The following is a 24,199-nucleotide window of genomic DNA, read 5'->3' on the forward strand; positions in this document are numbered from 1 at the left end:
TGGTTTCTAGACAGGCAGGTTTTGCATTTTCTCATTTAAAACAGTCCATATTATCTCCCATCCTAAATGTTGGTTTTTCCAGCTACTTTTGATCCTCTGGAAATGGGGGTGGGAACTGATTTTTATAGACCAGTCCCCCACTCTGAATTGGAAAAGAACCACACTTTTCCAACAGATCTAACATTTCAGGCTATATGAAGGCTTTCTCTGGGTGTTTCTTTGCTAATCTTAAAATTTAGTCTTGTCCCAGCATCATAAAAACCATGTCTGAAACCAGTGATGTCTTTAATATTTCTGGTATTAAATTTTGTTCTATTTGTACGAAAATTTTACACATTTTTTAAAGACTGAAATTCAGCAAGTTTTTAAAATCTAACGTTTGAAATTCATAAAAGGTGCAAGACTCTTATTCTGAAATGCCTCTAGAAGCGTTTCCACCAGTGATATTAATTTATTTTTTTATTAATTTCGCATTAATGAATTGTAAACCGGTTCAGTCCCAAACTCACAGCAGATTTCATACTGTCTGTATAGAAGTTTTACTTTGAAAGGTCTCCCCGGAACCCGCCCTTCTTCTGAAACGTGTCGCTTATTTCTCGACCACCGGGTCGTTGAGTGGTTGAACCCTTTCTGTGTCCGCGGGGAGAAAGGGGTTAAGCGGACATTTGGAAAGACCCTGTCGTGGCGTATAAAGGGCCCGTTACCCACGCAGTCCGGCGGCCTGTGCTGGCACCACAGCGGCAGTGATGCAGCCTTCTCCGTCGTCTCTACAAAGGCACACAGAAACGCGTCGGTAACCGAGAGAGACACGGCAGACCAGCGGAGTCTGCCGCCCGGGGCCCCCTCGTCCTCCCTCACCGCTGCCTCCTCCTGACCCGGCATGCGAGGATGTCCAGGAAGATAAGGAGCGGCAAAGGTCGAGCAGCGAGCCGGATCGATGCTCCCACGGCCGGTGAAGTAGACTCGACAAAAACCGTGTAGTTCGCCTGAACCCTGGCAGGATTGGGCTCGGCTTCTCGGTGGCTTCCAGAGACTCTCAGGATGAGGAAACCCAGAGTGATCCGGATGGTTTTTGCCTTGTCCCTGGGATGTTTCGTCATGGTCATATTCTACTTTAACAGCAGTCTGAAGCCAGGTGAGTATAAATCCCATAAATACACAATATTTCCCCCTCTGCTCTGCTTAAACTTGCTTCCACACCCTGCCATCGGAGCGCTCATTCTCCTGCATCCCCGCTCTGTCTGCCTGCCGCTACGCTAAGAATAAAACTAAAGCTAACATGAAACATTAGAAATTAAGCGCCCCGTGAATAGTTTACACAGACGTCCCAACCTGACACCTTTCAAGCAAAGAAAATATTTCATCACTTTTATCAGTTCATCTCCATCCATCTGCAAATGACTCAAGTATTTAAATATGAGGGTTTGTTTTTTTTCTTTTATCAGTAACAAAAGAAGTTTGATTAAATATTAATTTATAAGTTTTTCTAAATTTACATCTAAATTTATCTCATATGATCTATAGTCCCATAAAGGGTTGTGTGTTTGTGAAGATCTCTTGTGTGGAGACAAAAGTGTATCTGATGTATGGGCTCTAGTTTAAAGTGTGCAGCAGACCAGCTGGTCCTTTTCTGTTGGCATATGGGTTTGCCCATGCCTTCATAATAAAACCCATTCATAACCCGCTGTGTTAATGGGTTGTGGCATACTTGTAATCCAATACACATATCAGTGAAGTGCATGAAAGCAGGCTATTGAGACATTCTTAGCCCAGCTATAAAGGATTTTTTTGTGCGACTTGTTGGTCCTTGTCATTCCAATACTAAAGCGTGGCCTCCAGCCCATTGTCATTTCACCCCGTTGTGCTCCATCCCGATGTCTTTATTTTCCCATGAAGCTCAGATCTAAATTGAGGAACAGGAGAAAAACTTCCATTAGCAGAGTGTTTAGCGCAGTGTTTCCTCAGCTACAGGGAGGAGGGCTGGGAGCAGACGCAGCTGGCTGGCAGTGGGGTTGTCCCTTCGGTGGGATCTGCTTCCCTCTGCCACATACAAAGGCCTCTTTCACACGTGCTCAGCTATTTTAGGGGCCTAAAAACTGTAGGTATAGCCCATATTGTGAGGTGGATTCACGTTTAATGGCGATCCCAGAAAGTTTGGGTGTGTGACATGTCCATAAGTAACTTGTGAAAGACGTTACTGTCAGTGTAGTGTTACACTGTTAAAGTCAGGGGTATCGGTTATGATAGCGTGACTGATATGCTTTTCTGTCAGTAGGTTAACGTGTCAGTGCGGTAGGTGTGATTGTGTAAGATACAGTCACAAACCGTTACAGGTGTGTGGTTGAAATCAAAATCAAGGGTGTGGTTCTTCGGAAATGATGCGATAGTGCTGCAAGATGGTCTCAACATGCAGTTGTAAAAGAATAAAGTAACAGTCTGTGCTGTTTAGTGTATTTACATTAAGTGATGTTTGCATTTACAGTAGGATCTCGCACTCGCATTGCTTTTGATTTGATAGTCATACTCTAAAAATGGGACACTAAAAGCTTGAGGAATTCTTAATCATCCAGGTAGAAAATCCCAGAAAGTTTTCGTAACCAAGTTTCTTCTTCAGCCTCACCTGCATTAACAATAAAGTTGGATAATAATTGAAACAAGCACCGCAGACAAACAAAGAGCCAGAAGATCAGTTTCATGATCATTATTATGCAAAGCGCCATGACCATTGGTCAGTGGCCACGTGTACTTAAATCACAGCAATGTAAGATGGTGCAAAATGTACTCTTAGCCCCCCTCACCGTGAACGTAAATAGGAAATGATCACCTCTAAACTGATCAGGGGGTTTCCTCATCATCTTACAAACCTGTGTTCATCTAAAAGCTTCTACTGCTGATCATAACAGCTTAAAAATGCCTCCACCAAATAAATATTGTCTTTCAATATTGCTCTGAAACATGGTGCTTGTTGTTTTGACAGTATTACAGAAAGCTTTATCGCGCCAGTCCAAAGGACTAACAAAAAAATGTGTCCTTGATAGTACTAGAGGCTAAGGTACTGCTATCCAGACGCAGGACTTCACATTTCTGACATTTTGAGGAGCAAATTCAAATTAAGAGATAGAAAATTACAGATAATCCAGGCCTTTGTGACATGTTTTTAGTGCCAGCTTCATAGATTAACAAAACTATGTTTCATCTAGGGCTGAACGATATATCGCATTTGCGATAATATCGTGACATGATCAAGTGCAATTTTCTAACCGCAAAGGCTGCGATTATACTCTGGACATGTCCAAATTCATGGGCTGCATCCTCCTGAGGCCGCATTTGTAGACCGATTACGTCACAGCGACGCGCCGAAGGCTGTCCAAATTACTACCATATCCCAGAATTCATAGCGCGGCCCAGCCAAACTCCAGTTTCCAGCAATGGAGGCCGCTACTGAGTTTTAAAATTACTCATACTAATCTTTCAGGGTCACAAAATAAACTTTTAACATATTTTCAGGCGAGAAAGTAGTTGTGTAAACATCAAATATCTGCTCGGTTTATCAAGATATCCCATATTTGCAAAAGTGCTTCGACGTTTTCAGAGGCGTCTGCTACCCACCAGCTCGACAGCTAGCCGGGAGCTCGAGGGTTACTGATGCGGCCGAGAACGGCACAACTCCCGGCACATCATTTTCAGATCACCGCGGAGTTTCGCTGCTCGGGTTAAACGTAATATATAAGTCACTTAGACAACCTAAAAATGTTGTTGTTGGGCTTTTTTCAGTGTTTTGTTTGTTCGTGAGTAAATCGGTTTGGCTGAGATTAAAGTTATTAGATTAGATAAAATAAAACTTTATTAATCCCCCGGGTGGGTTCCTCCTTGGTTTTCACACAGCTGACTAAACGTCAAACAGAAAACTTATTAAACAGAAGTATGAGACAGTCGAGAATTTACACCAGTGTCTGGTTATATTTTAGATAGCAAGAAGCAGACGGCCGAGTTTATTAAACTCCACCGAGACAGCGGTGACGCTAATCAGAACTAGACCGTCCAATTTCATGCCTTTAAACTTTAAAGGCGTGTTTGTGTGTGTGTTTATACAATTGCTATTATGTTTGCACTTTATGTGTAATGTTACTGACTGCAGAGATCAGTAAGATGTGTGTATTTTTTATTTATTAGTTTTATTTAATATTATTTTTTAATTTAATGACTGTCTAGTAGTTCACAGATGTCGAAAAACTTGAGTGTGGTAAAGCCACTGATTTTGTTTATGTATATTTCTGCAATCTGCACATTGTACTGACTTTCATTTTAATGTTTACACCAGGGTTCCTTGTCAGCACTTTATGCTCAGATGTTTGTAAGCTAAAAATAAACTATTGTGTATGTTCAAATATACTGTTGTGATTGAAGAAGTTAAATAAAAATGTCAGTCATCAATTCATGCATCACCTCATGTCATCATAACAGAGGTCTGTCTTCCAGGAAAGAACAGTTTAAAATTAATGTAATATAGTATTGGCCATACTATATGATGTATTGCTTGTCTTTGTTTAATAATACAGAAGACAAAGACCTTAAAAAATAATCGCATATCGCATCGCAATCGCAATATTGGGGCAAAAAAATCGCAATTAGATTATTTTCCATAATCGTTCAGCCCTAGTTTCATCTGCATGTCAGTGGAAATGTGTATATATTTATTTTAGCAGGCGATCTCATAGAACTTCATAACTAACCTTTGACTTGACTTTTACATTTGTGACTTCTAGATAAAAACATTGGTTCATCTGTGTGCACGTCCTCGTGTAGCTATACTGGACAAATTGCTTTTGCTTCATTATAACTAATAAAAACGGGAGACATGTCCTAGCAGGAAAAGCAGGGGTGTGTTAGTGACAGTAATGATGGTTTGCTGCTCGGTGATATAATGACTTAACGAAGCCATCGGCGGTCTTATTGGCCACACCTGTGCTTCTACTTTGTGGGAAATTCAGCGTTGGTGTGGAAGAGCAGCACACTAGAGCTGTCCCATCAAAAAGTGGCACTGCAAGTTAAATTTTTTATGTCCTTGTTAAGTAAGCAGGTCTTAAAACAGCGTCATACCCTAGTCTCTTGAAAAAGAAGGTAGCAATCTTGATCAGTCACCATCCATTTAAACTGGCTTTTTCACAAGGTTGTGCGCTTCACTGTATAAAAGAAAGGGGAGCGCTTGATTCGTTACAGGTCCAAACGAGAGCTTTCTAGCCAGGATAAATGCACAAAAGCAATTGTTTCCTCACCAGCTACAAAAATCGGCACTGAATGATTTTCCAGTCCGATCGACAGTGCAAACCCCCAAAATTAAAGATGCTTTTGTTTACGATTACTGTAAATTGCTATTGTGTATTAATTTGCCTTTGTGAGTTAATTTTGATTGAATAGGTTTACAACCAGTGCTTTGATGAGACACATGGCATAAGTGCACACATTCCTAGATGCTGCCTCTGTTTTTTTGGGGGGGGGATTGGCTCCACGTATTCCAAACACACCTGGAATGCAGCTCACGCGCCGACCATTAAACCTGCCTGTCTGCTCTAAGTGAATCTAAATTGGTTTCAGATATGCAGTTAGTTAGGGGAGGTGAAGCTGCTCTATCTGGGGTAAAGGTCAGAGTGTTTTTAGGCGATGTGAAGCTGAAGGAGAACAGCCGCATAACAAAGGAACATAGTGCCAAGTCAGAGTTAGCATAAAATTACAGTGCTTGGAAATGCAGTGCTAATCCAAATTTAGCATAATTGCATAGATGCAGAGTGGCTTTACTGTAACATCCTGGACAGAAATAGTTTTTCAGAACACGAGTTGCCTTTCATGCTGCAGAAACTTAACCCTTTGTGACGTCTTCGTATCCGGTCTTTGAAATTCACATCTGTTTTAGAAAAGCTGACTTTGTAAGATGGGCTTATGTGTCAGCGTGAGAGGTCTTTACTACAGTCGCCACTATGATTTCGCCTTTGGGCTTTTAGACGCATTGACTGAAGAGGAAGAAGTATATCATAGTCTGGAATGTGGTGTTGTATGTTACAGCACAGTGAGGGACTTCTCCCTTTGTTTTCCTGGGAGTAAAATCCAGGAACATCACACATACAGATGTGAGCTGACTGCTATGAGTGTAGCTAGTTGTAGCTGTTTAATCACAAACAGAGCCTGAGACTATTGTGTGGGCCTCGGGGCAGCTGTTGTTATTCATGTACTGGAGACTTACCGTACCCCCATCTCATACCTCCCTTGTCTAGGCTTGACTTGAGGCCACAAAAGTCATAAAAATTAGCTTCCCAGAACTCTGTCGGAGCACTGATGAAATTGTTGCGGCGCTCTTTGGAAACTAATTTTCACACATGGTCACTTGTGGATGGGACATTATCCAATTAAAAGCAGACGCATCCACACGGGAACAGTGTGTGACTTGATCTTCGTATGCTGCGGCGTGCAGTTGCCAATTGAAACCGCTCGCTCCTCCTGGCTGCTGTCAGATCCCCGTCCGTCTGCGGTGACATGGGGGGTCGGGGTGGTCTTGCTGTTCCAGCCTGTTCTCCAGCCAGCTGCATATTCATGAAACGGCACAGCAGGAGCTGATAGCACAGAAAGTACTCTGGAGGAATTTTTTCAAAATTACATTAGGACCATCTGCTTTCAGAGCCCGTATCCTCAAGTGATTTGATTTTTCTGGTTTGTCCTTTCGCAATTAAAGTTACTGAATAAGTCTTCTGCTCTACTATTTCAATCCAAGTGCTCTGTGGTAGCCAAATAATTCAACTCATCCCCACTTTGGTCCAGACTAAATTACACTGGCAAATATTGTCTGGGTTAGGGTTGTTCTGGTTCAGTAATTTTAGTCGCGCTCGATTAAAAAGCCCACGCAGAGCCAGGCTTTTATTATTCCTCACTCAAAGAGCAACAAGAGACATGACATCATGTACAGGTACATGTTTCTACATAAATTTTACATATACAGGTGCAATGATCTTTTCCTCTTTATCAAGCCTTTTCATAAGGCATATATGATATATATTGATCATATAGTATATATAATGGAAGCAATAACATTTTTTAAAATATTTTATTTTTATGTTAAAATAATAAGTGGGTATACAGAGGGCTGTCACTCCTGGATTCCTATTGCAAATTGATTAGAATGCATGTCCATGCACGTTAGGCTTATGTGTGGTTGTAAATTGGCTGGTGGGATGGTTAATGTTAATCTGAGGTAACTAAAGTTTATACAATGAGGTGATGGTGTAGAGTGCTCGGAGTGATCAGGAAGAGTGCAGAATAAATACCAATCTATTTGATTGTGTTTACTAATGCATGCAGTGTTTGTCACAGTAAAGTTACTGACCGCCCTAATGTATGGTAGACATTCAGTGTCCTCAGATGATGAACCTTAATAACTTGAATCACCCAGTAAACAGCTGTCATTGTAGGATCACAGAAATCTGTGACACTGACAGCAGTGACTAGTGGTTAAAGTGTCGCCTCACAGCAGCAAGCGTCCTCATTTTTTATGTACGTATAAAACAGAAAACTCTAACACCAGGCTGTTAAGGCCCATTAGTGAATTTAACACATCATTGCTTTTGCATATGAAGAAAGTCGGAGGTGCCTAGACCCACGGGAGATTCAGTTTAAGTTAAATGGACCTCAGGATTGTACTACACTGGTGAAACATGCAGTCGGGTCAGTATTTTCCTGTGTGATGGATATTTCTCTTTACGGCCAAATATGTGTCTATTGTCACTGTTTCCAACTGCTCAAATGCAGATGTGATGGATTTTAGTCAGCCAGCTAAGGAGTCGCCCCACAAATGCACATTGAACTCTTTTACGCTTCTGCACAGGATCATAGGGACTCCTGGATCTGCAGACATTCTTCTAAGACTCAGCAAACAGACAGTACACCACCCACATGCTCCTGCCTATGCACTAACACCCTTTTCACACACACACATTTGTGGCCTAAAAGGATCAGGCTTTCCCTTGTACAGCGTCAAAGCTACTCTTTGGCAAGTCAGGTCAAGGAAGGGGGGGGCAGTTTTCCCAGTGGGACCTAAACACAGAGCTCATTTCATGGCTCGGACAGCAGGAACACACATCGGCCTTTCTATATTTTGCATTTCCCCAGCATTTGGTTCCGTGCGTACCGTAAGGAATGCTGTAGGCTTTGGGGGTCCAGACAGGGTTAAACCAACAGGACGACGTCTTCCTTTGAGTCTGCCTTAGCTGGGGTTGGTGAGTTTCAGACGTCTTGTATCAGTGGAGGAGTTAAGGGCAGCTGAGACACTGTTTTGTTAGAGTGGTACACGGTTATAACCAGCAGCTTTTTTTTTTCTTCCCCCTTCTAATGGCAAAACATAGCACACATTTTTCCACCTATATCTATGCTGTGCAGTGTGTCCTAGTGTCTGCGCCCAGTCCTGATATCCAGCTATTCTGACATTTTAAACAGTTTCTTGATATTTTCACCTGCCCCCCTTTTAAATACCTCATGACAAAACTTGGACTGTAAATTTCCTTGCTTGCTAATTGATGCCAAGTTAGCAGATGACAGATGAGACACAAACCTTTTCAGTGTGCCGTCTCACCCTGTTGCTGAAACACTCAGTTTTCCAGGTGTTTGTCAGCTTCTGAATCATTTCAGCCGCTACCTCTCTGTTCCATTTTAGTGCTCTCTTTGGGAGAGGTCGCAATGAAATGTGTTTAGAAAACAGGTCAGATAAATTGGTGCGCTGTGGCAGAATGATCTCCTCACCTCGGCAGCTCAAGGCAAAAGACAAAGCCTCCTTTTGGCAGCAGCATCCGGCTGCATGTGACGCTCTTGATTCCAGTAATAAGGCATCATCTGGCTTTTTGGCAGAGGTGAATCCACTAAATGAGAAGATTATTTAAGTGTCAAAAGAATTGATGCTGATTACTGTGAAGCTTGCTTCTTATGTATAAATCTCTGAGTGTTTGCTGTGATCAGTGATATTCTTGTTATTGCAACAGCTAAGTACTTTCTAAGTGTTTTCCCAGGCTGTTCGCCTGGTACCTCTACGTTTGCCTATGTCAAACCAGGAGCCAAGTTAATGTTGAGGGTGCTGCACACTCACAGCAACTTTTTATCTCAAGGTGATTGCAAAGTTCGGCTGGTAGGAAGAAACCTTTCTGCAAACTGAGTCTGACTTTGACTAATGGCAATCACTCTGTAAGATTGTTGAAGGTTTGCTGGTTGGCTTTTGGTTCTAATCCTCTAGAAAAAGAAGGCTGCTCAGCGCGATTCTAATTGCTAATTTGAATTGTTGAATTTCTGTCTATATAGAACCAAATTGCGTGTAATGATATCAGACTGATAGCACAAGCTCTGTCTCATGGCAACATTTACGGCAGGTTTTAGTAACATGGTTGGCATGCTTGACAATCTCATTTTGCAACAAAGTAACTGAAATTAAATGTGTTAATCCAATAAGATTTACTTATTGCATAGTATGGGCCAGTAATATTGGCCTGCTGGTAAACCAGTTGGCTGTTTGTACCTCGACGGTGTTCCTATGGTCAGAAAGTTTAGTGTGGAACTTTGTAAAACTCCACTTTTGATGGTTGAAAGAGCGACCACCACACCGTTTTCAGCTGGAAGAATCAGAATAATTTGTCAGTACTGACAGCAGTACCAATGCTAGCTAACTGAATGTAGTGTGTGTCAGGCACTGGCTTTATATGGGGTTGTAGTGGTTATTTGTGTTTATGAGTGATAAATTATCACATGTGGTCAAAGTGTAAGTCAAAGTGTAAACGATTGTAAAATGTGACGCTAACACAACAGTCATGTTCAACTGTTGAAATCCTGCTTATCAGTAAATCCACAAAGTACCAAGTTTGATATGAGCCAATGCTGTCCTGTCCGAATTCAGGCAAACTGTGCTTCAAAGACTGGACAGAAGACCACGTGCAGATTTGTTGACATTGACCAAATTTGACTGAAAACAGAACTCACTTTAGCAAAATAAGTGCAGTTTTTATAGGTGTTTTGGGGAAATGGTATAAATTGGTCCTGAATAACTTTAGTTGCAGCCAGACTGGGAATTTTGCCTCTAAATTGGGTGCATTCAAGTTAAGTGGGAAACACTGTAAACTGTTTTAATGGTTGCTATCTGGGTAGAAGCCAGTGCAAGCTAACACTGAGCAGCTTATATTTTTATTGAACTGAACATTAACATTTAGTGCTATATCTGTGGTAGGGCTGAACGATTATGGTCAAAGTGATCATTTTGATCACTTGTTAGTCAGTATTGGTGTTCATTCACTTGGTTTGAGTGAATCTTTGGCAAAGATTTTGGTGACGTCAGTGCACCTTTGTGAGCGCTGATGCACAGTATGCATGCTCGCTTTAATGGACTTTTATGGAGCTGATGTTGGACAGTTCACGTCAGCAGCCATGTTTTTTTGTTTTTTGTTTGTCTGTTTGTTTGTTTTGGCCGAGTTTTATTTAGAACTGCAGTTTTTGGTGTTTTTTTTTTTTTTTTTTTCAGCCAGCTGATTGCTCAAGAGTATTTCTGAAAAATGGATGATGATGATCCACTTCGAGGCATGAGTGTGGCAGACATTTGAATTCTGTTGTATATCTTTGAACGTAGTCTTACTAGTCCAGGACACTTCAGAACGGCTGTGACTGTCACATGCTGGCATGCAGTCGGAGCTCCTGATTTGCTTTTTGCTTTGCATTCTATTGGCTGAGCACATATTTTAAATATGTGATCGTGTTCATTTAACTGTGGGAAGCTAAAATCAAGATTAAAATTCCATTAACTGTGCAGCCTTAATGTGTGGTGAGAATGCTGGCCAGTTGTAAAAGATTGCAAAATGAGGCGGCTGATGCAACAGTCACGGTCTACTGTTGCAGTCCTCCTTATCAGTAACTGCACCTGGCATGCTTGCTATAGACAACGCTACGCTGACCAGATTCATACATTATGTTAATAAGTACATGGGGATGGAGTGTCTGAAATAAGACCGGCACTGATATATGATCTTTATACAATACTGTTGCACAGCTTCAGCATTTCTCTAGTTACTCTCACCTGCTGTTAGAAGCTAGTAAAGACCTGTGATTTCAGTTGTATGATCGACTGTGTGTCTCTCGCAGGTATTCTCAATGATTCTGTGTAGTATGCTCATTACTGCATGCTGGGCTGCCTGCAGTGAGCGTGTTTACAGCTCATAACCAGTTTGCCATGAGTGACCTGACCACACCACAGGGAGGAGAGAGGTGCACACATGTGGTCACTTGAGTCTCACAGTAGCCTGTGCTCAATAGTGTTGGGCCTGTGCAGTTTCCACCATTACAGCATCATTGTCTCCAAATCATTGTCTCCAATTAAAGCAGCTAATTAGTAACAAATCCTGAGCTTTTGTAAATCTAATTGTCTCCAGATGACAAATGTTGCTGTTCGTGCAGGTTTGGAGCGTAATGACTGCATAAAAGGCAGACTTGTACATAAGGCGTTTGTGCATACTGCCATTTGAATAATGGCACAGCACAGGAAGTCATTTGTTCAATGGGCAGTTAGTGCTGAGTTGCACTGCTCAATCTGGACTTGGAGCCACACAGCTGCTTGCAGATGTTTACTCCAGTGAAAAGCAGCCTGGCCTTGTCTCTGTGAGCAAACTGATGTCATTTCATTGTTGATGCGCTGTGAAGAGCACGTCTCTAACAGGAAGTTATGTGTTTAAACTTGAGTTTAGCCATGAGCCAGTGGCTTCAAGACAAAAGAACCAAATCCTAAAGTGGATTTTTTTTTTTTTTTTTTTTTTTTTTAAATCAAATGATGAAGATGTTAATTGAAGGGACAGACTTTATTCATTCCGAACTTTATAAATAATCCCCCTTTTTCATTTGTTGAAAGTGACAGGTATCCCTGCAGTCCAGCACCTGTGGACATCATCACATGCTTCCTTCTTTGAGGTTTGCTGTTCACTTTTGGTCTCAGTAAGTGAAAAGCATGCTGGGCTGATGTTAGGTGAGCGACTCTGTTCTTTGCCCTGAGATTTGGGTTATGATCCGTTTGCATTGTTATACACCGTCTGAACAGTTTCGGAGCATTTGTCTGAACCTGAGCCTCTTTGGACCTCATAGTGGTCCAGTGAACTGCTTCTGTGTAACACTTGAAACAAGTTCAAGTACGACTTTTATCTGCTTAGTTTGCTGTCGATAATGAGGGAACCTGGCTGTTGGACTGCTTGTCAGTGAATTTCGAGCCTCTAAAACTGGGGGAGTTTGTGAAAATGGATGTAATCATTAAACAGTTAATGTGATATTTTTCTTCACATTGTGGTTATGGAGCAAGAAGAGTTCCGGTTTCAGAAATATGAGTCAAGTTAAATTTAAATGGCAGCAATACAGAAGAACATTTATGGAGTTTTCTGAATGAGTTTCAATGGATTATTGCCTGTATCGCTTGAACCTCCTGAGCAGCAAGGGGTGAACATTTGTTAGTGAAAATATGGAAATTTCGTGTGTGTGTGTGTGTGTGTGTGTGTGTGTGTGTGTGTGTGTGTGTATTTGAATACTTGAATTCCTTGAATCGTCAAACATACTGGGAAGTTCATGAATTGAAGCAAGGTCTAACTTGTGTAGAAAGGGATCACTAATTGCAGGGATTATTCTTCCTGGAATCGACACGCACGCTAAAAGCAAAGTTGGTTCAATGCTGGATTTTCCAGAAAGAGGCACCAATGTCACCCTGAAACTACACTGCACCAGGTGGTCTGAGTTCAGCGAGATACTGGAAACCTAACCCTCTTCAGCTGAACTGAATCAGCAGCATGAGGACTTATTCTGTGAGCTTTTCACAGCAGCTTCAGATTGCCTGATCTTTGAACAGAGCCACGCTAGCTGTTTCTTTTCCCAGTCTTCTAACGCAGCGGTCCCCAAACCCCGGGCCACGGACCGGTAGCGGTCCGTGAGTCGTTTGGTACTGGGTCGCGAGAGTTGAGGCTCGGGTGTGAAATGTATGGTTTTTATCAGTTTTCAGCGTTATTTTGTTATCGTTTTTATCGTTAACTCGGTTTTCCTGGGTCTTTTCACATGTGTTATGAATAAATCTTCTTTTTTTTGGTACCAGTACTAGTTTTATTTTGTTGTATTTATCCGCGACATCTTAAAGGCCGGTCCGTGAAAATATTGTCGTGTATAAACCGGTCCATGGCGCAAAAAAGGTTGGGGACTGCTGCTCTAACGAAGTGCCTCCTGGCTAACTTCATAATTTAAAACACTAAAATGACTCGTCTCATCTGAAGAAGGGGACAGATTGCAGTTTTATCTTCAAGCTAACACTTACTGGCTAAACACACCAGAATACATCTGCGTTTCATTTAGGGAGTGTGCGTTTTTCATAAAAGAACATCTGATGAAGCGGGGCTATCTATGTTTATCTCTGAGGAAAAAACAAATAACCTCCACACTACGCTGCAGATGGAGTGAAGATATGGCTTTTATAGAAAGTGACTACGTCCACAACATGCATGCAGATCAGATGGAAGTGTCTCTCTCAGTAACTCAGTCTCGTGAGTGTTGATTGTAACCTTACATCTGTGGCCGGAAAGTGTACGATGTGATGAGCTTGTTCTGTAAATCAAATAAGCTGTGCTCCTGTGGGGATGTTCGCAGTGTCTTGGAGTCCTGCTGCTCCCTGTTGTGTCAGCGAGTCATGGTTCAGCAGCGTGGTGCTCATCTCTGCTTTCACTGCAGGCAGGTTGGAGTGCAGAATACTTGATGGTAGATGTTGTTCTGAGAGCTCGTTTTCATTTTTCTAACTATGATGAAACTGTTTGAGTGAAGCAACCACTGCCTTTTCAAACCAGGCCGCACGCCTTTGCATCTTTCTTTTTTTTCTCCAACGAAGGCCTGCAGCTTTTAGGAGGAACAGATCGACTACCTTTACCCAGATTAAATCTGAGGATCATGTGGTGAAACTCTATACATGTCCAATATCTGGAAGGAAACAAATGATGGCTCTAAGCCAAAGGACATAAATAAGGTCCTTTTATCCTTCCTTTCAAACTTGAGTCTGACATAACGTGGAAAATGAAATGTTCTGCCCGGCCAAAACTCTTGTTCCGTTTCTAAAGCACTCGAGCAAATAAAAGCAGCGATAACAAACCATGAAAGTTTACTTTATTGTTTCAGTGCAACGTTTTTGTGCTCAGTTTGTGTTAATGTTCTACAGTGCACTTTATTCTCCTGTTTTATCTGTCTAATGATATACCACACTGTATTATTATTTATGATAATGGTAGTTAACACCAACAGTAGTAGTTAAATAGTAAATGAGCTGATTCTTGTGTACTGCTTGGGTTCAGTATCTTGCTTGAGGATATTTGGCTAATTATAATTTTGGCATTCAGTAATTCAGTGAATGATCAAATAAAATAATTGCGCTGCACCTCTTTATCCTCGGCCTTTGTTCCTCCCTGAAACTCTGCAGTAAGCTCACGCCCCTTCAGGCTGCAGCATGTTAAACTTCAATAAAAGCGCGAAGTCAGCGACTGATTGGTAATCATGGGATGGACACCGTCCCCCTTCTAACTCATCTCATGTTGACAGTTTGCAAATGTATCGTGCATATTTTCTTTAAAATGTGTCCACAGAAATATGAACACCAGCCAAACTACCACAGTCAGGGTCACAGGACCACATTTGGGCGTGATGACACACATTCACAAAAGCATTATTAGTGATAATTCAGCGGTGACTGCTCCATAACCGATGTGCTTTTTCCTCAGCCTCAGAGGCGGTGGGTGAAAGCGGCAGCAGACAGAAGTCGAGGAGGAGTCCTCTACAGACGCTGTACGATGGCGATCAGGTCAGTCTAACGTCATGTGCACTTTAAATATTTATTTGTAAGGATTTATTCCAGGATTACTCGGGGTTATTTTAACAAACTTTGCAAAGGTTATGATAAATAGTCATTTTGTGATTTTATGATTCTTTGTGTTTCTGGAACGTTCTATGTTTGAATGAAAGAGAGCACACATAACCAGACAGGATAGGCCGAGTGTTTAATGACAAACAGGGTCTCATTTTTAATATTTAATAATAATCTTCTAGCTGTGGAAATTCAGTCCTCCTGAAGTTTGTTGGCATAAATAAATCAGTGTCCAAAACTCTTGAGTCACAATTGTTTATACTTTGCTTGGGGAAAAAAGAAGTAGGTGGAGTGATTTACTGAAACATGCAAACATACATGGAAATGCAGTGTAACGGTAAAAACAGACTTTGTACAATTCTAACAAGCTTGAAAGTTCACATTTGGTGTGACCGCCTTTATTCTTCAGAACAGCTGGAACGCTAATGAATGCTTTCTTAGAACTGACTAGACTTCAGAAATAGTTCTGCAGGCTTCTTGAAAGACACTCAAAAGCTCTTCTCTGGATGTTGGCTGCTTTTCGTTCTGTGCTCGGTCATGATGATCCCACACTGATTCAGTCATGTTGAGGTCCGTGCTTTGGGGAGGCCGATCCATGGCTGATAGGAAAAAAACCACAGAGGTTTTTAAGGAGCTTGGAAAGAAAAGCGTCTGGACTTCTTTAAGTTTCCTTGAAGATGTTTCACCTCTCATCTGAGAAGTTTCTTCAGTTTGAAGAGCAACTGGTGGAGAGTCCCAGTTTTTAAACCCTATGGGAGTGTTCCCAAGTGGGTCATGGACCCCCCCTATGCGGTCGTTCAGTCTGACGTCACTAGCCGTGTCTGGGCCTAAACTCCGCTGCAGGTCCATATATCAAACGATCACTGTGGCATTACTGAGAGTTGAAAAACTGTCTAAAGTCTTTCATCTTTAATAAAATGATCAGCGTTCTGCTCTACCAGGTGTAACAATTGAGTTTAACATCCAGGCATCCATGAAAACAGAATTTATGACATTTAACGGAGTTAGAAGTTAGCAGGGAGTTAGCTCGCTAGCTTCTATCTAAATACAATATAGCATGTCCTGACTGCGGGGTTTTGGAAACAAATTAAAACGTACAGCTCTGTTATCACTTCCAACATAAATGAAGACAGAAAACTAAACAGCAGTGACGTTTGTAGGGTTACTGAAGTTTGGCTAGCTGGTATATAATGATGTGCTACGTGACCGCTAGCGACACAGCTATGTTAGCATAATATAAACAAGCTAACTTTTTTTCCACTCGATAAAAGTTAACGTGAGTGTTCTCGGTGGTCAGGAACAAATGTAATCGCATGGCAGGATGCTGTAAAAGGACCAAACTTCAGCCAGGAGAACAACTGAGATAATCCATCCACAATACGAGGTTAGTCATTCATATACTGCTGCATGGGCTGGGCTGTAGTTACATCCTAAGGTTTTAAAAACTGAGCTTAAATAAATGATTAGCAGTAATAAAAGCCAAGGGAGGTCAACAGTGATCACTGACTGTTTTAGGAGCTTTTTGAGATCAAATAGAAGAAAATACATAACATTAAACATGTTAACAACACAAAAGCCATATTAAACGCAGACTACTTTAGGCCCGGAAGTAGGATTCGTCACGTCATCACTTAACGACCGGATACACCACCAGCTAGCGGAGAGTCAGAGAGACAATCAGAACAATACTGTCATCCTCTATGTACCAGATTTATCAGAGAAACTCAGGAGAGTTTTCTCCAATCACGACATCCCCGTGTACTTCAGACCCAGCCACACACTCAGACAAAAACTGGTTCATCCCAAAGACAAAACTCCTAAGCACAAACTTAACATCGTAGTGTATGCTGTGCAGTGTGGCGAGGAATGCTCAGACCTCTACATCGGAGAGACCAAACAGCCACTTCATAAACGCATGGCTGAACATAGAAGAGCCACCTCCACTTAATTCAGCAGTTCAGTCCACGTTTTGCTCCAGTCCTCATAAATCTGCTTTAGCTGCATCTAAAGGAAAGTAATACCTGCTCTTTGTAACGAAATGTCTAAGAGACAAATCTCCCCGGAAATTTGTGAAGTCTTGATAGTGATATTTTTCATGTCAAGGAGAAATACTTTGATGCACTCCCATCTGAGCAGTAAAGGAGGAGAAATAAAGGTCGGCCATTTTTGTGGAATTAAAGACACGACATTTATAGAGGAGGATTCACGACTTTGTACAGATACTGTCAGGCAGTTAAGAGTTTTATATTTAGAGATGCGTCTGACTGCTTTTCATCCATGCACAGGTTACATGAAGCTAAAAGCAGTAACAGGAGCCGCCCTTTATCAGGAAATACAAAAATATCACTTTTTCGGTCGTTAGCAGGTTTACTGTCTGCAGCTTAGTATTAGACAGAAACATGTCCATGTGCAGCCTTTCATTTCCACTCTAGTTATGAGTTGCGTATAACAGCTGTACACAACCATTGCCTCACTGGGTGTTGACATATCTGAACACACACTTTCATCCCCGCTTTGTTTTGACTCAAGCTCACTTGACATTAAACAGCGATGACTCAGCGTAACTTTTATCTATCAGTTTGTTCTTTGGAAACAGCTGCCATTATTGAGTTCAATTCAGTATTTGCTTTTTGAGGAGGCTTTCTCAGGTAAACACCCGTGGGCGGGGCTCTGAATGACCACTTTCCTCTACGCAGACGTTCAGCATTCATGATCTGGGCTCTGCTATTAAAGCAAATCTTACAGCTGGTTCCAGTTAAATCTCCCTGTGAGGAGAAGGACGGTGCACATGCCAGAAAACAAACTAGCTCCAGTGGAGTCCGGTCCACTCGCTTCCAATTGATGTCATATTTTCACTGTTCCATTTCCACTTAAACTGTTTAGCAGCAGCAGGATGCTGGAGTGAGCTTGATTAATGTGAGGCAGATTTATTTAATTGTTTAATTCTGTAAACACAATGGGCGACTGATTCTGTCTCCATTTGTTGCTCTCTGCACATGTGCAGCAGGTAACTGGGTGAAAAGCTACATGTAGCGGAATAGCTGACAACCTGGCGACTGGAAGAAACTGAGCAATACGATTAAGAATTGAGTGCAACCATTGCTTACAACTTGTAAGAAAGTTGTAAGACTCTTTGCTGTCACTTTTTTGGGTGCAAAAATCCTCTTTTCAAACTGTTAAGTTTTTGTGATGCGCTGCTTGTAACAAAGTGCTTAAAGATACCAAGGAACTAAGATTTAAATTGTAAGTCGTCTGTGTAGATACAACATTGGTTGACTTGAGTAAGGCGCCTTTTTATACTTTAGTGAAGTGGGTTAACAAACCCAAAACGAGCAGAATTCTTCTAAAAATGGTCAGGTACAAAGACTGGACTAAACTTGAGTGAAAAAGCAGCCAATGTCCAAAAAAAATCTTTGAAAGACCTCCACAAAATCTGGATAATTATTGCTCGAGACCCCTTTTAAAAACTGGCAGGAAAGTCTGAGGCCGACTAATGGCCATTTTATAATTGCACCAACAGCTGTCACCGTCTCACCAAGCTTCTGGCTGACTGATGGTCTTGCAGCCCAGTCCAGCCTTGCGCAGGGCTACAGTCTGGTCCCTGACGTCCTTTGACAGCTCTGTGCTCTTGCTCATGATGGTGGCAGGTTGGAAATGAAGAATGTGTGGTTTATATACATAATGAGTTGAGATCAGGAGTATTTGTAATCGCTTGTGTGCCACATAAGCCCGCAGCCAGTCTGTGAAAGCCAGTATTCAGGCTGGGTGATAGGGGATAACATTTCAGTTGATGAGACTACCGTAAAAATTTAAGACTGTTCATTTCTTTGAATGGAAAAAATTCAGCAGGGATTCAAATAATTATTTCCCCAAGTGTGAAAACACAGATATCTGAAAATCAGTTTTGATTAGTCCAGATGAAATTTCTACAAATAGATCAAAACACGATATCTTTAATGAATGTTTCCACACAGCAAATTGTCACTTCCACTAGCTGCTGCTCGCTCCACTGATTAAATGTTAAAGTGTTCAGCACACTTAAGAAGACTTTGGTGTTCTTTGAAGGTTTGAATGCCATGAAACACTAACAGCAGTTAATATCCTCAAACTATGAACTCATGCATCCTGCTCACATGAAAAGACTGAAACAGGAGTTTCAAACGCACTATTGTGTAACCACAGTGCACAAACCTCTGCTGAGAGGAAGGGTCTGTGTTGGCTCTGCAGTCGTTCAGGTGTCTGCCGCTAAACACAGAGGGTCAGGCGCAGAGTCAAGATGAGTCTGGGGGCTCCAACCACTGCAGTGGGATGCCAGGCTGAGTAAATGAAAGGAGTAAATAAGACATTTGTGCCACGCAGAGGCCAAGCTGAACTGGATGACCTGTGACTTGATTAAAGTTGGGGATGGGCCATAATTAAGACCAACAGAGGAGATAAATCTGTGAGTGCATTTTCTCTCATTCAAAAGGCTGTAAGCGGCGTCCGTATATCATCATAAGGGTGGAGTGAGAAGAGCCTTTTTCAGCCTCGGATGGCGCTGCACAAAATCTGCTAAATGTCCTTAAGCAACACTGAGTTGCTGAAGGTGAAAGTGGGGAAAAATTAGGGGGTGTTGCACTGGAAGGAAGCGAGCTTATTGGATCTGTTTGAAGCTGCAAAGCTGGTCATATCTGAGCTGTCCTACCTGCATTGTTCAACATTCCTTAAAAATTGGACGAAGGGAACATTGGCAATGTAGGCAGTGCTGCTGAATCAGTGGAGTCCTCTCAGGAAGGCCAGATTCTCCCATTCGTCACATTATAACTTAAACTGTCCCAACTTTAAATCACTTTTCCTTGGGTTTAATGCCATGCAAGTCCTGCACTGATACCTGAGGAGTTGTGGGACATGAACCATCAAAGAGCCTGTGGAGGTACATTTACATGCACTCCTCCCCAAAACCAGCAGTGTAGCTATTAATAGGACAGATGCTGAAAGTTGGCTTGAACAGGGAAAAGAGCAACAGCAGAGTTTACCATGAAGAGGGAAAAATTTCTTCTGGTAACTTCTATCATCATAACTTACAATCAGTGCCATAAACTGACCTGAAAAACTCGTATAAATTGTAACTCAGGTTTTTCTTTTATTACTAAATGCCAATTCTCTGCGATTCCTCTCATCCCTGTAGGTTGAGTCGGCGGTACAGGCGATCCATCAGGGCAGAAGGGAGCTGCTGGAAGAAGCTTGTCGCTCCTATACCCGCAAACGCAGAGTCCTCATCCCCGAGGACCTGAAGCACATCATCGTGGACGACCAGCACGGCTTGCTCTACTGCTACGTGCCCAAAGTGGCCTGCACCAACTGGAAGCGGGTGCTCATGGTTCTGACGGGCGTTGCCGGGTCCAACAGAGACCCTCTCGCAATCCCTGCCAACGAGGCCCACATCCCCGGAAACCTCCGCACACTTTCTGAGTACTCCACCTCCCAGATCAATCAGCGGCTGCGCTCATACCTGAAGTTCGTCTTCGTGCGCGAGCCCTTTGAGCGGCTGGTGTCTGCGTACCGCAACAAATTCACACGGAGCTACAACACAGCCTTCCATAAACGATACGGCACAAAGATAGTGCGGCAGCACAGGCCAGACCCGCAGCCGGAAGCTCTGGAGAAAGGAAATGACGTCTCCTTTGAGGAGTTTGTCTATTACCTCGTGGACCCAGCCACCCAGCGAGAAGAGCCCTTCAACGAGCACTGGGAGCGGGTGCACTCACTGTGCCACCCCTGCCTCATCCACTATGACGTGGTGGGGAAATACGAGACGCTGGAGCAGGACTCCCGCTACGTGCTGCAGCTGGCCGGGGTGGAGGACCAGGTCAGCTTCCCCGCCTCGTCCAAGAGCACCAGGACTACAGGAGACATGGCTGCCCAGTTCTTCCACAACATCAGCCCTTTTTATCAGAAGAAGCTGTATAATCTCTATCGCATGGACTTCCTGCTCTTCAATTACTCTGTACCAGCCTACCTCAAGTTTAGATGAGGCTGGATTTCACTCGCGCACACAGAAACTAAATTACAGAGCCTGGACACCTGCAGAAGAAGCTTCTCCATGCAAACACTGCAAGTTCTGTTTTAAGAGAAAGAAGAGCAATCCTTATCAGAGCTCCAAAGAAAACTAATTTTATTCTTGAGACCGAACATTGCGATGGAGAACTCTTGAAGGAATCATAAGATCAACATTGATGCCTGAAAAAATAAAACAAAAATTTTAAAAAAGGCAAATCCTCTTGTACTGTAGTTATCGAGCAACTAGATGTTGCTCATTGCTTTTGAATGTGTGAAACAGGGTTGGGCGATATGTTGAAACTGTCCAACCGGGCCACCGTCAGTCCAACTACTGCATTGCTATAATATCTGTTTGCAATCATAAAAGAGATATTTGAGGAAAAGAAGAATCCGCTATTTGGGTTTATGGTTGTAACTCTCTAAGGTGTACGTCATCATACGTGATAGCTCTAACCGTATATTTATGAGCGAGGCAAAACTGGCTTTTCTGTTGTCAGCCAGAATGATTAGTTTCTTTGTTCCCAGTTTTCCAAATCTTGGGAGAAAAATACTCTGATTGCCTGGAGTTGGAGTTAAGGTTAGATTAAGGTCCAATAATGACAATTTAAACCTCAGACGGTTCAACCGGACAAACCAAAGGATCTAAACTAAGCAGTAAGATGAAGTGCGTCCACGCGGTACAAACAGCAGGATAACCTGCTTGCTAATTGATTAGGTTGCCCAACTGTACATGTAGTTTTTGGTCTACTTGTTTAATTTGATTGAATAATATAGATGTTTTTATTCAGTGCCAATCAATTCAACAGCAGCCACTTAAAAATGGCAAAAGTGTTTAGTGTTTTGTGAAATGTTTTCCTATACATGTACAGTATGAATTGAGCTTCGATTTAGTCTAATATGTCTCCATTTAAAAAAAGATTTCTGCTTGTAATTATGCAGAATCACAACCTGAAGCTTTTGGCTTTTGCATGCAGGATGTGAAGAGCGGAAAAAGGGAACGCATCGCCGAAGTGCAAACTGAAAACTGCTGGCTTTTATTGGACAGTAATTTGAATCTAAATTTGAAAATGCTCGTCAGTGTTTAATAGAATAAGCGTTGGCCTGGATATCTGCTGGCACTCCTCAAAGCTCAGAGGAATCATTGGATAGTAGAAAGGTTGATCGCTTCCTGGTCCATTATGTTAGCATAATATGCCCAGCCCCACCCACCAACCAAAAAGGAGCAAGAAAGTGCTTAAAAACCCGGCTTTGGACTATATGCGATATAAACGGATATATTTTTCCGATCACTCAGTCCTAGCATGGAATATTTTTGGCTTCATTTTATTCCGGTTGTGGTCTGCTGTTTTTAAAAGTGTATTTGCACGACAAACGTTATTGTTGCAAGTTCCATAGCATAATGATTAAAGTATTAAATTCATGTTTAGACAGTGAATGTCTCTCAACATGTGTGCCTTTGCTTTTGGGCCTTTTGGGGGGGGGGGTCAGTTCTAAATGACAACTTTTGTAACTGTGACTTTGTTTACTTTTTCGTACTGTAGGAGGAGACTTCTGTGTGAACTATGATATTGTCTTTATTTATTGTGCCATTTCTGATTCCACAGAGTCAAACCAACCAAAATAGGTAAAGTTTCTCTCACGATTTTCAAATAAAATGCATCTCAGAAAGAACTTGTTAATTCCTTAATAGTTACAAGAATTCTCACTGCAATAATGCAGAATACGCCGGGCACATTTTGCATGTCAATCTTTTATTGAAATGATAAACCATGACTGGATGTGACCTAGGAGTGTTTATAAAGGCAACGGTACTACGAAGTCCAGTCAAGCTCGATGTCAGTGGAAATAGGATTAATTACTGTTTCTGAGTGCTATTTCCAGACTAATGACAAGCTAAAAGTGCATATCAAACAATTGAGAAGGCCCCATACAGAAAAGTGCATACTAAATCATTTGTTCACAAAAACAGCACAAAAACAATCCGTGCCATCAATACACATAGACACGGTTAAATACGACAGGCTATATTCAGTGGCATCGTGCTGCACAACAATAAGAGATCCAGTAGAAATTTGGCAAGAACCAACTGAAGGCTCGTCACGGTTTAAAAGGCACAAATCTACAGAAAATAAGCACGATTAAAATCTAACATTCATCCAGACTGTGCAACGCCTAGTATACATTTACACTCAGTATATATGTTATTGCCTGAATACGATCATTTGCCGTGTAACATTTAGGAGCTGACAACAGTTGTACAGATGTGCCAACAGTTATTACGGTGGTTCTACATTACTCCCACTCGCTGCATCCACTTTGAATGGACTGTGGTTTTGATAATGGCCACAGTGAGCTGGTGAACATGGAGACTAAAGTGCAAAACAACTCCACCCTGTCCACGTGTTTATTTATTTTTTCTTCCACCACCTGTTTCCTGTATTCTCTTTTTTTACATGCTGCTTATCTACAGTGGGAATACCTGTGCCTCAGTGCTGGGTGTGAAGAGCTATCAGCAGTAAAAATTGATATAAACTATAGTGCAAAAGTCCCTCATTTCTTTATATTTTGCTAAAATTGGTGCAATGTAGTATGCAATGCAAAAACAGTGTCTGTACGATTGTAACAAGCTTCAAAGCATTTTTGTGATTTTGTTCAGTAGCCCTCACGATTAGTTCTCCAGGCTTTTTGAAGGACACGCAAAGCTCTTCTCTGGATCTTTCTACCTTTTGTTCAGTTCTCTGCCGAGATCACCGCTTCAGTAATGTTGAGGTCCGAGCTCTGGGGAGGCCGATCCATGACTCAGTGCTGCACCGTGTTTTGGGGATCATTGCCATGCAGACAAATGAAGTTGCTGCCAATTAAATGCTTTCCGTGTGGTATTGCATAGTGGATCATGATCTCCAACACCAGTTTCCTCACATTTTTTAACAACACACTGCACACCATGGCAAGAGATGCCAGGTTTTCAGATAATACCTGTTCATAAGTCGGTGTTAATTGGCTTAACAGACAAAGTATTCCTCTGAAAATGGTCCGGTACAAGCACTGGACTGAAAATGGGTGAAAACTCAGCCAATGTCCAAAGAAAAACTTTGAAAGACCTTCTGAAAACCCGGAGAACTGTTGTTCAAGACCTTCTCTTGAATGGGGGAGGGGAAGCAACATATAATGAAAGGATGGGGAGACTCGAGATTATTGCACAGTAGTGTATGTTGTGAATAAATTATA

The 24,199-nt window shown here is 42.0% G+C and overlaps 1 protein-coding gene across 1 annotated transcript; it reads left to right on the forward strand.

The window, feature by feature from the left end:
- The first annotated feature begins 573 nt into the window (after nucleotides 1–573).
- LOC308401912 (carbohydrate sulfotransferase 11) lies at nucleotides 574–24,175 on the forward strand. The gene is made up of 3 exons (XM_080890372.1): nucleotides 574–1,135; nucleotides 14,790–14,869; nucleotides 20,100–24,175. The coding sequence occupies exons 1-3, from the start codon at nucleotides 1,042–1,044 to the stop codon at nucleotides 20,943–20,945; spliced, it is 1,020 nt and encodes a 339-aa protein (XP_080746498.1). The 5' UTR covers nucleotides 574–1,041; the 3' UTR covers nucleotides 20,946–24,175.
- The last annotated feature ends 24 nt before the right edge of the window (nucleotides 24,176–24,199 follow it).

Source organism: Rhamphochromis sp. 'chilingali', assembly GCF_963969265.1.
Source record: "Rhamphochromis sp. 'chilingali' genome assembly, chromosome: 9".
Lineage (NCBI taxonomy): Eukaryota > Metazoa > Chordata > Actinopteri > Cichliformes > Cichlidae > Rhamphochromis > Rhamphochromis sp. 'chilingali'.

Coding starts and splice junctions, on each gene's coding strand:
- LOC308401912 (XM_080890372.1), top strand. CDS start 1,042: ATGAGGAAACCCAGAGTGATCCGGATGGTTTTTGCCTTGTCCCTGGGA. Junction 1,136..14,789: donor TAACAGCAGTCTGAAGCCAG/GTGAGTATAAAT, acceptor CTTTTTCCTCAG/CCTCAGAGGCGGTGGGTGAA. Junction 14,870..20,099: donor CGCTGTACGATGGCGATCAG/GTCAGTCTAACG, acceptor TCATCCCTGTAG/GTTGAGTCGGCGGTACAGGC.